General features: G+C 41.6%; 1 protein-coding gene across 1 annotated transcript in view; it reads left to right on the forward strand.

Annotated features, from left to right (window-relative positions):
- Nucleotides 1-795: 795 nt before the first annotated feature.
- MEOX2 (mesenchyme homeobox 2) overlaps nucleotides 796-15504 on the forward strand; it is a 52813-nt gene continuing 38104 nt past the window's right edge. Inside the window, exon 1 of the mRNA XM_009570824.2 lies at nucleotides 796-1676. Within this exon, the coding sequence (XP_009569119.2) occupies nucleotides 1166-1676 (511 nt within the window). The 5' untranslated portion in view covers nucleotides 796-1165. The remainder of the gene's footprint in view (nucleotides 1677-15504) is intronic.

Below are 15504 nucleotides of genomic sequence, written 5' to 3' on the forward strand. Positions count from 1 at the left end.
CCCGCGAGTGCGGTGGTTTCGTTGCAGAACCAAAGCCCCGATGCCGAGGGCCGTGCGGGCAGCCGGGGCAGCGCGGCGGGCTCCCACCGGGACCCGGGGGCGGGGGAGCGCCCCGCACAGCATCCCTGGGGCGGGTGAGAGCCCCGCACAGCATCTCTTGGGACGGGGGAGCGCCCCGCACAGCATTCCTTGGGGCGGGTGGCAGCCCCGCACCGCGTCCCTGAGGCGGGGGAGAAACCCGCACCCCATCCCTTGGGGCGGGGGAGAACCCCGCACCGCATCCCTGGGGGCGGGGGAGAGCCCAACACCGCGTCCTTGGGACGGATGAGAGCCCTGCACCGCATCCCTGGGGGCGGATAAGAGCCCCGCACCGCATCCCCGGGGCGGGTGAAAGCCCCGCACGGAGTCCTTGGGGCGGGTGAAAGCCCCGCACTGCGTCCCTGGGGGCGGGTGAGCGCCCCGCGACGCCCCGCACGCTGCGCCCTCGCACCTGGGCGCGCAGGTGAGCCCCGCCGAGCCACCCCCCACCCCGCTCTGTCCCCCCCGGGAGCCCCCGCGGATCCCGCTTTAGGTCTTTATTGCGGCTCTCCCCCCGGGCGGTGATGTCCCCGGGGCGCCCGTTGCCCCGCAGCGGGGCCGGTCCCGCCGGCGGGAGGCGCGGCCCGTGCCCGGCGGGGTTGGGGGCGGCGCGCGGCTCCTACTCGGAGCCGCCCCCCCCGCCGCGGGCGCCCGGGGCGCGCAGCGCTGCTGACGGCGCGGCTCGGCGCTTTGGAGGGAGTTTGCATGTGGTCAGTGCTGTGTTGCTAAGCCAGCCCCCCAGCTCACATTACACACTACTGTATTTATAACCTCTCGGAGCCGTTTCCCCCTCCGAGCAGTTCTCTGGGACCACCTTCTATTGGCTTCAACCTCTCCCGCTTCTTGACATCTGAGCGGCTCTGAGAAAGGCTCATCTAGGTCCGAGCGTTTATGCAGCGGAGACTGGCCGCTAGGGCTAAAGACCTGGATTATCTGAGCTCAGCTGCCTGCTGCAAAGTCTGTCGTTGCCGTTTTGGAAAAAAAAAAAAAATCCCAACCCCGATCTGTTTACAGTGAAAGTTGACAAAGGGTGGTGAAGTTGGATCTTTCCTAAACTCTCCTGCCTGGAACCTGAGACTTGCATGCCATGGATCACACACTGTTTGGCTGCCTGCGCAGCCCCCATGCCACCGCGCAGAGCTTGCACCCTTTCTCCCAGTCTTCTCTTGCCCTGCATGGAAGATCTGACCACATGTCCTACCCTGATCTGTCTTCTTCTTCTTCCTCTTGCATAATAGCGGGATACCCCAATGAGGAGGGCATGTTTGCCAGCCAGCATCATAGGGGGCACCACCATCATCACCACCACCACCACCACCATCACCAGCAACAGCAGCACCAGGCTTTGCAGACGAACTGGCACATTCCTCAGATGTCGTCTCCTCCCGCCGCGGCCAGGCACAGCCTCTGCCTTCAGCCCGACTCAGGAGGACCCCCGGAGCTGGGCAGCAGCCCCCCCGTGCTGTGTTCAAACTCTTCCAGCCTGGGCACTAACACCCCCACGGGGGCAGCGTGTGCGCCAGGGGACTATGGCAGGCAGGCTCTGTCCCCGGTGGAAACAGAGAAGAGATCCGGCAAAAGGAAAAGCGACAGCTCAGGTAACGCTTTCCCCTTGCGGGGCGGCATCCCCGGGCGGAGGGTGCGGGGGGAGATGCGCTGCGGGACCCGCATCTCGCAATGATGCGGCTCTGCCCGGCTGAGCTTTGCCCGGCTGAGCTTTGCCCGGCTCGGCTTTGCCCGGCTGGGCTCGGCTTTGCCCGGCTGAGCTTTGCCCGGCTGGGCTTGGCTTTGCCGGGCTTGGCCCTGCCCGGCTCGGCTCTGCCCGGCTCGCAGACACCGGGTTGCTCCCTTCTCTCAAACGCGCCCTCGGGATCTCCATCATTAAAACAAACTTTATTAGCGCTTACCGAGGGGGGGGTGGGGGGGATGGGGGGGAATAAAAAGGAAAAATCCAGCACGTGCTAGAGCATGGCAGCAAGTTAGCGGTGATGCGTGTGTGTGTGTGTGTGGAGAGTTTCCTACAGTAAAGCAGAGAAACGCTTGTAGTTTCGGTGAGGGTTTCAGCATCTGGTCTCGCGTCCCGCTCCTTCCCTCCCCCCCGCCCGTTCGCCACCTCTGCTTCGAAATTCCGAATGCAGCGTGCTCCTTCCCTCCCCTCTGACCGCCGTCCCGAGCCCCCTGCACAGCGCTTGGAAACTCTGCCTTGGAAGTGGGGATTCGGGAGAGGACCTGGTGCCTTTAGCCCAGGAGGATCCGGGTGAGCCTACATCAAATCCTCAGCGTGGAAAAGGGCAAAATTGGGAGACTGTAAAGCAAACGGACGAATGGGAGTTTTAAAAAGCTGCTTCGCTTCGGTTTGCTAGTGGCGGGGGCGGAGGGAAGGAAGGAGCTGTCTGACTTCTAAAATCTCTGCAATTTTTACTTAAAGACGAGCATAAACCCCATGTAGATCCGCGGGCATTACAGGGCGATGATATGGCATCACTGAGCATGATAAAAAAATCTCTTGACATAATCTCTGCTTTTTGAAACGGCAAAGCCTGTCAAAGTCCCGCTCTGACAAAAGCCACTCGGCCAAGCCAACGCAACTGGTGGCACTTCCGTTAGAGCACACGTAAACTGGAGGGTTATCGAAAATATACTGAGACAGGCAGAAGGCACTTCAAAAAGAGAGGGCTCAACAGCTTGAAAATTCAAGAGGAGGCGTAGCGAATTGTTTGTTATCGAGGAAGAGAAAGTGAAAGGCTTTTCCAGATATTTACGAAGCTCACAACTGAAACTGTGACCTCTTTAATTCCAAATGTTGTGAGCTTGGTAAAGGACAAGCAACGGGAACTGTTTTAAAAAATGACCCTCAAAGATACCATCATGTTCACCATTGTCCGTAACGTTAAGAAACATTTACAATGATTGAGAATGAGTTTAAATGAGTTTCATCGTACGTAGCTGGTATAAAGGCTGAAAACTCTTTCAAGATTAGAAGCCATATATAGTTAAAATAGTGGTAGCAAAATGTAATGTTGCATCTTCATTGCATCTAATGAGATAAAAGGAATTCTCTGATTTCGTGAGGTGTATGAGCAATACTAAAATCTGAGTCCCCATTACTACTGGGAAAATAAATGGATGCTTGTCAGTGTGAGGATTTATTGTGTTTGTCAGTCTGTTTAAAGCTGAAGGAAAAAAGGAAGTAAGTCCCTTTCTCTGTTAGGGAAGTATCTGTGTTGCTTTCTGTTTATTTTGTTTTTCAATGCAAACGAAAAAACACAAGTGGGGAATGTCCCAAACCGTACTCTGAAGTGGCTGGAGTCTTCCACTGGATTTAGTGGACAAGAGTTCGAGCCTTTAGCCGTGATTACGCTTGTCTTGCACTGTACTCCGAACTTCACTTTAAAAAACTTTCTGAAGATCAAGGAAGGTAACTATTCCCTCCTCCCTTCCCTTAAGAAAATGATATTGTGGCTATTCACGCAACTATGAGACTCTTAAATGGAAAATAGACATTTGACAACTGGTTAGCCGTTGTTTCTTTAGTTTTTCTTCAGGAAAAGCCTGAGTTTTGGACTGAGCATTTAACCCCACCCCTTTATTAATTCTGGTGCTAGATGTTTAATGCACTTCTAGTGTAAGGCAGCAAAAACTGTTTTTAAGTCGTTGCATTTCCATATTTGTCATCCATAATTGCCCCTCATTCAATTAAAAATCACCCCCTTTATTCCTCATTAATCTGTTTTGGTTTTGTTTTTGTTTTTTTCCAAAACAAATTAATGTACTTCAAAGATTCTCATCCACGCCTTCCCCACATTACAGTTGGAACTATTTCAATAGGCGTTTGTATAAAATCCTAGCAGTAAATAACTAAGAAGTGAGGAGAGACTGCTTAAGTTTCAGTGCCAGCATTCTGAGGCAATTATTAATGTTCTTGCTTATTTACAGATACATTTCCTATTCTTAAGCGTATCACTTAAAGCCACAGAATGTTCCGTGTTTTTTTAAGCACTGAATCTGTTCCGCATTTCAGAGCTGAATTAACCTCAGGCTACCCCTTTCTTGCACTACACTTCTTTTATTTCTGAATGTTTAAGATCAGGAACGTCGATTAACAAAGCTGAGTTTATACAGTTTAAAGAAAGCAAAACGTCAACATTCCTTATTTCATTTATCTCCTAAACTAGTAACTGTTGCTCGATAATATAGATACTCTGAAAATCTAACAGCAGAGATAATACCTTGCTTTACTTATTTGTTATGATGGCAGGAGTGTATTTTTTTTAAACTATTGACAAAGATCTGGAACGCGAGTGGAAATGTTGGATGAGGGGCTGTGTGTTTGTCCCTGTGCTTGCTCGTTTTGCCTGGTATTCACGTATTGCAGGGGAATCAGAGGACAGAAATATTTTGAGCTGTGCTCTGTTATCCTTTTATTTGAGATTGAGAAAGCAAGGTGAAACGCACTTCTGGGGTAGTTTCATAAACTATCTGACTTACAGTTTTCTTTTGCCCTAACCCAGGTTTTAAGCAGTTCGGAAATTCCCTTTGAAGATATTGAATAGGCTGCTACAGAACAGGGTGAAATTGCAACTGTTCTTGTTGTAAAGAACTGGAAAATACCGCTTGCTTAGTTCTCGACTGCATGCTGCAGCTGTCAGTGTCTCCAGGTTTTGTAGTCAGTCTCTCATTATCTTTGGAACATTCCTTCCAACCTGCGTAGGCCCAGAAGTGGGTCAGTAAAGTAGCCTGCGAGTTGAGGAGTGATGCACACAAATCTTTAGATGTTAACATTTTGCAGTGAGTAATGGCATCTGCATCCTTGCCTTTGTAACTCAGCTCTGCATATGCCAAGGATGTAGGAGTCAAAAGACGATATTAAATTTGAAGGTAGGTTACTAATAAAATTGCTTATTTTAAAGTGCACTAATGGTCAGAATTATCTGTGTGCTAACGAGGTGCGGATGAAAACCATGCTGAGTGTATAAAAAACATATTCCTGGAGTGCTTTGTTCCTTTGTGGAATGAGTTATTCTATATGGAAGATTTTTGGATTTCTCTTTGAGGCCATTTTACTTCTGTTTTCTATAGAGCAGATTTTAATTCTCAGGCAATGCAGAACACATCAAATGCAACGTTACTGCTGCGATTGTCCAAGTTGACTTACGTAGGTCCAAGTTTTAAGAAAACTTCAGTCAGGATAAAAGCATATGGAAGCACATATAGAAAGTGTAATCTAGGTTTACTGAGAAATATGAAAAGAAAGTGAATCTGGTAGCCTTAAGAAAGCCTAAAATACTGTGGTGAAAAAAATATCTATACTATGCTGAAAAGACCAGGGGGAGGCTGAGTACCGTGGAAGAAGTTCTAAGCACTACAGCTATTCAAACATTTAATTGTGATAGATAAATATATGTTATAAGTAAATTTGATTCCAGTTAAAGTCTAATGTAATTAAACACATGCCCCCAGGCATGAGAAGCCTTTTTTAGTTTTTTTCAAGTTTGACATGGAAAAATGTTTTTAGATGGCACAGTTTTCAAGGACAAGCAAGCAGGTAATAACAACTGTTATTTTCTTTATTATTTTTTTTTACTATATTTACAATAATATCGTATAGAAATACTTCTGTTAAACATACAAAAACTTTTCAGGAATCCAGTGTTTCAATAGCTGTTCTGCTGTGTTTTACCCATTGACAAATCACATGAAGTGAAAACAAAAGGAAACTTTTTTCCCAGTGTTTTAACATCTTTTAAAACCTACCTATTCTCAACATGCAAGCAGCAAAAAGTTACATCTCCAGGGAATTTATTTTAACACATCTAAATATCATAAATCATACGTACTTGTTTGAAATGGTCTCTACAAAGCCGGTCATTTTGATAAATGATTATAAATACTCCAAATCATGAGTTTTGAGAACTTCTGGTCGATTTCTGAAACACATCAGTAAGAAAAATGAGCTGAACGCTTCTAGTCAAAAAGATCTGTGTAACTGATTCATCACCATGTCTGTGCTTTTCAACGTGGTTGTTAACGGAAGCAAGAAAAAATACATAAAAAGCATAGATTTTCTGAAAAGAGTTAATTTGTTTGGTAACCAGTATCAGAGCATTACTTACCATTTAAAAAAATCCACCACCACCACCAACACACCTCTAGAGTTCATAAATGAAAAAAGTTCAAAATGCAGTGAGTAATAATCATAGTTTTTAGGAGAAAACTTTTAAGTCTCATTGCTTAGCAGATGTTGGGCTACTTAGTGGGCTACTTACTGGATTCTGTCAGAAACTTTTCTAGGACTGTGAAGTTTTGAAACACTGTCTTACTGATAGGTTCTCAGAATACTTTGCCCATAGCCAAAGAGCATCTTTGTGTGGACAGAAATAAGCATGGCCTCTAATTATGTATTTCTGTCTGTTTATATATATAATTCAGTAGGATTTACACACACTTGCCCCTCAACCCAACCATTTAGAAACATTGGGGTCCCAATCCAGACATTTGTTGGAGCACAAATGTTTTTGTGAAAAGGTCTGTTGACTCTAGAGGAACTACTGAAGTGCTCAGGGCTTTTTAAGCCCTTGGAGCTTAATTCTGTTACTCTGTTTTAAACCTTTGGCACAGAAATATAATTGCATATTGTTCTTTTATTATTTGGTTTTAAGTGCTATCAAGGATCCCGATCTTTAAAGCAAAGTCACCGAGGGGTCTGAATGGGTAGGAAATTTGGTGCTAGAATCAAATGCTGAAGGAGATATGGACACATGGGGATTAAAGATCCAAATATTCTGTCAATATCTGGAAAGATTTCACTAAAACTTTTCAAAACCCCATGGCCGTAGTTGCTGTTTAGGATTTTTAAATGGCTGTTGTGTGGTAGGGAAAAAAAATGCTTTATATTTCTTGTAGATATTTGTTGATAAAATATTAGGGTTGCCTGATTGTTTCAGGATTGCCATTTCAGCATTATGTATGTATATAAATTGATTTTTAATTTCATTTGATTTAACATCCTAGGATAAAATTTGCCCTAATATATCTAGTGTAACTTCTCTAGTATTTTGCACAGTAAGTTATTGGATTCCACTTCTGTTTTTTTTTTGGTCAGGCTTGTTGCCCTTTTTAGACATGCTAGTTGTTTAATAAGTGCTTTTTGATTGAGCCTATTAATCTGCATATAGTTTTTTGTTTGGAAATCCTCATTCTTTAGTGATGTGATGGCTCGGTATGCTGTATCTTTGAAGTCACCAAGAGAAGTATTGAGCTCTGTGTCTTGAAGTTCAAGGGAAGGTGACAACATTATCTTTGCTACTGTCTGCTAATAATCTGGTACTGCTTGTTGGAGTATTGCTTTCAGCAAATGCAGTGTTACACGGTAGTATGAGTGGTCACTGTAGCGTGTTTTTTTCAGTAGCAAAATATATTCCACCAAGCAGTTTTGCTAGTCTCTGGAAAGGGAGCGAAATAAATCTGGTTTCATGTGCTGCAATGAGCAAAGTTTAAACCCATCAGTAAAATGTAGCTGTGGTGGGGTTGGGTTCAATCCTTATTTTTGCTGTGTTATCCTGTGTTCTTGTTCTAATACACTTAAGAATGCAACTTGAAAGGATGTGAAAGGAAAGTCATATTTTTTAAATATAAATACTTGCATATGTCGCTAATAAGGTTTCTAACTAAAATAGTGTGGTGTTAGAGAAGTTTGATAAATGGTGCTTGAGGCTACTTCATTACATCCGTGCACAGCTGGGCACTGAACCCAGCCTTATGATGTCTCCAGCCTGTGCCCTGTCCTTTCATGTCAGTTTTCCCAACATATACAATGGCAATACCAGTGCTTTCCTGCCATTTGTAAAGCACTGTAAGCTTTTATTAAATGAAAGGCTTTGTGTGTGCGTGTGTGTGTGTGTGTGCATGCTTTTTTTAATCGACTTTAAAGACTTACAGATCTGCATCACCATTTCTCAAGCATTGCTAGTGGCAGGGTAGGAGCGAGACAGCGTGCAGCCACCCCACAGAAAAAGCCTTCCTCCCACTACTCAGCAGGTCCGTTTGCCTCACCTTTACCAGCATGAGCTTGTGCGGCTGCATGCGTGTGCGCAGCACAAAGTCATTTGACTTATGGGGTGAGTGTCTGGGGTCTCTGATGACTGGACAGCTGCTTTTTTTATTGTATTTAACGAAATTTTGAATTAAAAAATAGCCTGATGGAATTGTGTTGGGCGCAAAGAGTCTAGTCTGGTATGCATTTTCAGTATTTGAATCCTAAAAAATGTTATTAAATAAATGGTTTATAAACATACATGCTAAGGGAAAGATACCTGAAAGATACTGATGACAAAACTCCTGCTAATTTTTGGTAGTACCAGTTTTTAAGATGTGTGTTCTTACTATGAATGTAGCTCAGCTTGGGGGAGAAGGGGATAGACCAGTTTTCCATGCTAGCGCTTATATTTTTTGTGGTGCACTGTCTTGCATGCTTCCAGCGGCAAACATAGCAAAGGAATTCTTGTTAAAAGAAACACTGCTGCCATCGGTCTTAGTTTTCTAGTGTTTGTTATCCTTGTTATTTATTAATACATATTACAAAATCTGTGTCTTTAATAATTTAACATAAACCATATCCATTTAAAATAATGTTTTGATAGACAGAAATTTTAATCACTCTGGTATTATTCAATCTCTGCTAATTTTATCCATGTATCTGTAATATCACTAGTACGGAGCTCCATCACTGTATCCTAGCATTCACTGAGTGATGCGAAGTCAAAAAAAAATCACTAATGCAATGGGGTATAGTTGCAGACAGTTCACTATCATACATGAAAAGTTACTTCTGAAGTCTTTTACTAAACATTTTAAATAGACAACTTACGCTGTTAAAATTCTACTTGTTAACATCAGTGATATTAAAGATGCAATATTCAGAGTAGATTAGGGAGGATCTTCATTTTGAGATCTTGGACCTACAGAAGACAGTATCATACCTCCTTTTGGGAGCGTGAGTTTATTTTCCATATGGAATTGTGTGACTTTTACAAATTCATGCTACATAGGCATGAAATTACATGTTAAAAGAAAAATCAGAAATCACACTTGGAAACTGACAACTTACTGTTTTGTTGTTTGAAGATGAATGTATTCGTTCAAATACTACGCAGTCTGGAATCACTAGAGCTTCTTGCTCAACACAAAGGGAAAAAACAGTCTGAACATTGTAATGAGAATTACCTGTGCTGAATAAAGCTTGCAGTAGTAGGAAAAGAGGCCCTTAAAATACTCAAACATAAGAAAACATACATGAAAACTTAACAGTCATTTGAAAGAAAAGTTATTTTGTACTCAGACCTATGTTTCCTTTTATCTTTCTTTTCAACAAATGAAACAAAATCATTGACCAAACAGCATAAGAAACAAGTCTCAAAGGAATGACTCAAATCTTTCATTTATGATGGAAGAGCATAGTTTTACTAAAGCAATAAAATCCAGTGGATTATGAAACCCTAACTGGAAGCCAAGTAATCATTTTTGTTTCTTTGTTTCTTTTTTTTTCCTCCTTTTTTTATGAAGCTGCTTCTTTGGCTAGAGAAAAATTGGTTGATTGAACATTATTTTATAGCAAATAGGATATGAAAAACTAAAACTGAAACAGATTACTTCAGGCTTTTAAAAGGCCTTCTTCCTTCTGCGTTGTCTCAGATCTCTAATAACTACTTTTTATTTTTAGCAAGTGAGCCTGAACAAATGCTGCCTTACATAAACTGCGTTAGATGCACTTCAGTATCCTCTGCCACCATTGTGAGTTTTAATTCTTAGACTATGATCCTACGATGATGCCAGTATGCATTTAATTTTATATGTTGGGAAATGAATGAAATCTTGCGTGTACTTTTTCCTGGAGCCAGGATTTCACAGCAGAAGTAGACATGTTACTTTGATATGAACACATCTTGAGTTAAGTGCATGTTTACACATTTTGGTGAATTGGGGGCATTAGTCACTCAAATTTACCAAGCGGAAAAAAACTGTTTCCCACTTCAGTCCTTCTAAAAATAGATAATAAAAAAATCTGTGGGACATATGTGGACTGACAATATAGCTCTGAAGAGAGCTGAATGAATTGTCGAGTTTTGTACCTGCCAAGTGAAAACCGGCATATACTAGAAAAATGCAATGTACCCTGAATGTGGTTCCTTCGGAACAAGGTGAATGAGGTTCTTCAGGAGCAAGATCCTCAGTAGCTTTTCAAGCCTTTTCAAGCTGTAGCATCCATCCTGGCAAGATATGTGGACAAACACAACTTACTTGTTAAAATATGCTTATTACTGTAAAAAGAATGGTAGGAACAGTGACTAGATGTGTCCTAAATTCATGAAAATGTCAGTTGGTTTAGTGAAGGAAAAAGACCTGAAGTCCGATGTGTTGATAACTATACAAGAGCGTACTTTGCAAGACTTCGCTATACTGAACTAGTAAAAATGGTGTGAATAGAAGCCTGGGCAGCTACAGCGTCATCGACTGCTTGAAGATGCCTTGTAAAACTTTATGCTTAGAATGCCAGACAGTGTTTTCTGCCACAAGAAAACATCAGTCTAGTTTGGGCTAAGGTGCATTCACTCCTTTTGATTTTATATTTTGTGTACTAGACTTTAAAACCTAGTGAAAGTCCACCTTGGGAGTATGGCCTTGGGAAAACGGAGAACATTGCAAGTCTTTGCACTTTGGAATTACTGATCTGATTGATTCAAAAGTGACAGAGTAGTGTTAAGCTCTTTTTCTTTTTCTTTTTTTTTTTTTCCTTTCTATATTCTTGTTTTGAGAGTACCATAATGACCTCAAGCTGCAGCTGTGCGTCAAGTCTTTGCATTCCTCGGGACATTAGAACAATACACAATAATGGTCTCACTCAGCTCCCTCTACCTCCCTCTCTTTCTTTGTTTAAACAAGTCAGTTTTGGAAGGAGCGTATGCCTGTATATCCTTTCAATTTCCCTTTATACCTGCAGAATGAACGCTTTCTTTATCACATAACAAAAATCAGTACCCTTTACATTAATGACATTTCCATTAGATGTTAGTGTACAATAACTCAAGAACCACAGTGATCTATTAAATAGAACAGTATTGTGAGGTAACGTTAGTTTGTTAGGCAATATAGGATGGAACAGTTACAGATCAGTGGAGCAGAGTCAGATAAAAATAGGAGGCTTCATTAGCGACTGTCCATAAGGAGACTTGAGTCTCCTTTTCCTACCTTTGCTTGTATTACTGACACTTTAATTTACATGATTTTCTAATAAATTCCATTATTGAGTCAATTAAAAGAATGAATGTTCTGTCTTCTTTTTTAATTAAATAATATAATTTTAAAATTAGTAAATAGAATAAACTATGAATAAAAAAATAAAGGTAGAAGCAAAAGCTGGAGACAAAAGCACAAGTATTTTGGATTGGTTTAAATTATGAAGAAATGTGCTGCCCAACTTTCCTGTAGATTTAAATTAGCTTTGCCTTTTAATTTTTTTTCTCCTTTCATTCTGACCCCTTTGCTTTTTATACTTCAATACATTGCTGCAACTTTATGAGGCAAACATGTTTATTACTTTAGTATGAGGCTATGTACAGAAATCTAAAATGTATGAACCCTATAAAGCCATCTTTATTTCACTGGTTCCAAACTGAAATTTAGACATGCGGAGAAGGCGTCAATTGAGGGGTTTTTTCAGTCTGCTGGCATAAGAAATATCAGAGATTTAATGTTTTTGTATTCGCAAACATATCACCAGAGCTTTGCCAGACATGACACCCAAACAAACACTATTTTTTGGTTAGGGATTGTGCGTTTCAAATACAGTGACTAAATACATCCAGCCATCTTGAAATACGTGTGATGAAATGTAATTTACAGGACAACCAGAGTTCTTGGGAAAGCCATTTCCTTCTCTCCTGCAAACACTACTTAGTGCTTTGCTGGTCTATGTACTCACGCTCTGACTTTGTTGAAGCTTACGTTACTGTGTAGAAATCTCTTAGAATTAACAGTGTAACATTCAAAAAAATGAAGTATTGGCATGTTGGTTGCTATTCTGTCAGTGATTCTTTCAGCTTGCTGGGGTGCAGCTGAGAAATGTTTGTAGTTAGACAGCATACGGGTAGATACTATAAAAATACTATTTACGGAGGCTCTGGCTTGCTTTGTGTTTTTCAAGCATGTTTCCACAACTAATTGATAGTCTTAATTCACGCACATACAAACCAAAAGCTGCACCCATCTTAACCTTCAAACGTATGGTTGACTGAATTATGTAGATAAGTGGAAAGCTTGACGCTATCCATGTAGAGGAGTGTGGCTGCACGTTATTGATGGCCTACTAATTAAAAGGATCTTGTCAATGTAGCAGCAGACTCTTCTTACAAAAGGCAGAGGTGAAATCCATGCTGAGCTATAAATGCAAGAACTACTGCTCTTATTTGAGATGTTTGTGTGATCTTACATAGAGCTTTACTGGGAACTGAAGTCCAGGGAACCTGGGTGGCATGTTGTACAACAAGCACAAAAGGAAGGTGTCACTAATCAGACTTTGCACCTTCCCTCTCTGCTCTCTGCTTTGCAGCTATCTCTGCTCTCCACAAAGCCTAAGAACTAGCTTTGTGCAGTTAAGGTAGTTTTCTTTATAAAAGCAGGAAGCATTTTCATTCCGTCCTGGGCTAGAATGCAGAGATGTATGGAAAAAATGCTCACAAGAGAGACCTGGGCATCTTTTTGCAGGGGCAAAACAACTTTTTTCTTAGTTTCTCCAGTGCAAGGTCACAGGTATCTGCTTGTTTTGAACAGGCTGAGGACTGTGCTTTAGAAGATCATATTTTGCCGTAAGAGTTTGCAAGTTGTTTTTATCAAGCTTCGCTCTTCCCAGCATGTTTTCAGACTGTTTTGCAAATGGCTTTTATACCACTTAGCAGAAATCAAATCCTGATTTTCTGCCCTGACCCTCCTTTGGCTCCTATCTTAACCCTGCCAAAACCAAAGCTGATGAAATCATTCTACCTTTCCATCATACTCTTTTGCAATTTCCTTCCTAGAATCCTTCTTCTGGTTCCAGCTTATCCTCTCAGAGTTAATCGTACTTCCCTGCAAGGCATTGCTGAACTACTGCTCAGCTGTTGTTTCAGATCAGGTTTTTTACCTGCCTTAATGTTTTCTCTGTGCTATCTTAAGTGTCTTCTTTTTTTCCATCGAGACTCTTCTCTGTCATACACTCTATCATACACAACATCTCGTCTAAGTAACTTCATTTTCTGAAAGTTTTTCAGACAGTGTTTCTCTCTAAAAGTGATAACACAGGGTATTGGTATGCAGAAAGCCAGTGCTTATACTTATTCCTATAGGAACCAAGGCCGTCATCGAGCGGGTGGTGTGCCATGAGGCAAAGAGGCAAAAAAGGCCTCACATGCAGGGAGAGGTGGACAGGACAGGTGACCCCAAACTGACTAAAAAAGTATTCCATTCCACAGGTATCATATTCGGTATAAAACTGAGAGATCGTGAGGGCGTTTCTCTCTTCTTCGATGGCCAATGTTCGGTGAGGACCTCCTCTGTCTGTTTGCCCTGGTTCTGTGCATTCATGAGTCCAGCTCCCTCCTAGCCTTGGACCCTTTCCCTTGTGTGTACTCCGCAGCATTTGTGGTGACATGCATTCATCAAGGGCTGGGGGCGTGATTTTGTATATTGGTATATATATTACTACTTTCTTATTATTTTCATTATTATTATTATTTCATTAAAACTGTAGTTATAGTTTCTGACCTGCAAGTCTGTTCTTTACCCTTTCCCTAAAAGTGTGGGAGTGGAGAGGAAAGGGATTGGGAGCCCAACTGCTTGGTTTTAGCTGCTGAAATTGACTGGACCAGGGCTAAACTGTAACAGCAAGAAACTCCAGAAGCGATGTGCTGTCATTATCCCATTGGCCCCAAACCATCAGTTGTTTTACTGTGAACTTACCTTGGATTAACTGTAGGTTAGTCATGGCTTTTCTGTGCATTTACGGTGTGTAAGAAAAGTGTGCAAGGCTGAGCGATCAGGAAAAAAGGAAGGAAAAAAATATTCTTTGTGTGCTCTGTCTTCTTTTCTTGTGGTGTTAACTTCACCAGGGTGTGCACCACAGAACAGATTCTGAAAACAGCTGTAGTGGAAAACAAGCATGACACAGACATGACAATGCTGATGGTTAATATTTAATACCAGTGATGTTCCCAGTGTTAAGCAGAGACCTGTTGTAAAAAGGGAGTATTTAAAATTAAGCCAAGTGGGTGAAAAAAAAGAATCTAACCTTCTTAAAATGCACTTTTTTAATTCCAGGATTTTAGGTAATAATTACTTGTGCCAGAAGGAATGTGCTTCAAAGAAAATAATGTCTCATTTTGAAGAGGTCTGTAAAATCTTTAAATAGCACTGACAATTTGTCTTTTCACTCTAGTTTTCTTTAATAAGAACTATGAAAACAGTAACATATTTTTTTGTGATTCCATTTCATTGATATGATAGACATGAACACACATTTATTGTGTGTGTGAGTGTGTGCATGCGTGTGTGTACCAAATCTAAAATAATAGCAGATAGGGATCTGGATAGTCCACTTAATTTGACTGGACAAGCCCTTGGTTATACTGTGCTATTTTATTCCTAAATGTGTTTTAAAACCAGTTTGGGCAGCATGAAGGAGCTGCATGCAGGGAAAGAAAAGGTACAGGAGTCTTGCTGATAACTTTGGAATGCTTGGACTTGGCAATTTTGAACTTATTTTCAATTTCTAGAGTTTTGCAGTGTAATTTCAGCAAATAGAGTGCATGGTAAAATTACAGAAGATATTAAATCGCAGCTCTGGAGACGTAAATTCACATGAGGATCACATCACAAGATTGGCTGCTTTATGGCTAGTCTCCAGTGGGCTTTTTTCCGTATCTCAAAAATCACCATACAGTTTGGCACAACCTTCAGGCTTAGTGAAGAGGATTCTGTTCCAGGACTGAAATAGCCATAAGGACTAGATGCCAGAATTGAGGTGCATTTGCAGTGTAGGACGGAGACAGTTTTACAGCTTTTGTCTCAACTTTTCTTTCCTCTTGCTAAGAATAAATCTCTTTGGGTTTTGGTAAGAGTTCTATCAGCTTTATAGAGGAAGAAGGGAAAAATGAGATGCTAAACCTTAGTATTTGTGACTTTATAACTAATGAAAATCTAGAAGTGTGTTGTGTCAGTAACTCACATTTCTGCATCACACTTTGGAGTCTAACAGACAGTTTTTGAGAAAATTAAAAAAAAAATAATCAGTAAACATATACTTTCCTGGTCAAAATCAGAAATAATATAAACAAGAAAGTTGCAGACTCTGAAAGTGATGAAGTCCTGATCCCTTCCCCCATCTCCCATCAGCAAGTT

This window comes from Cuculus canorus, chromosome 2 (assembly GCF_017976375.1).
Source record: "Cuculus canorus isolate bCucCan1 chromosome 2, bCucCan1.pri, whole genome shotgun sequence".
NCBI classification, from domain to species: Eukaryota; Metazoa; Chordata; class Aves; order Cuculiformes; family Cuculidae; genus Cuculus; species Cuculus canorus.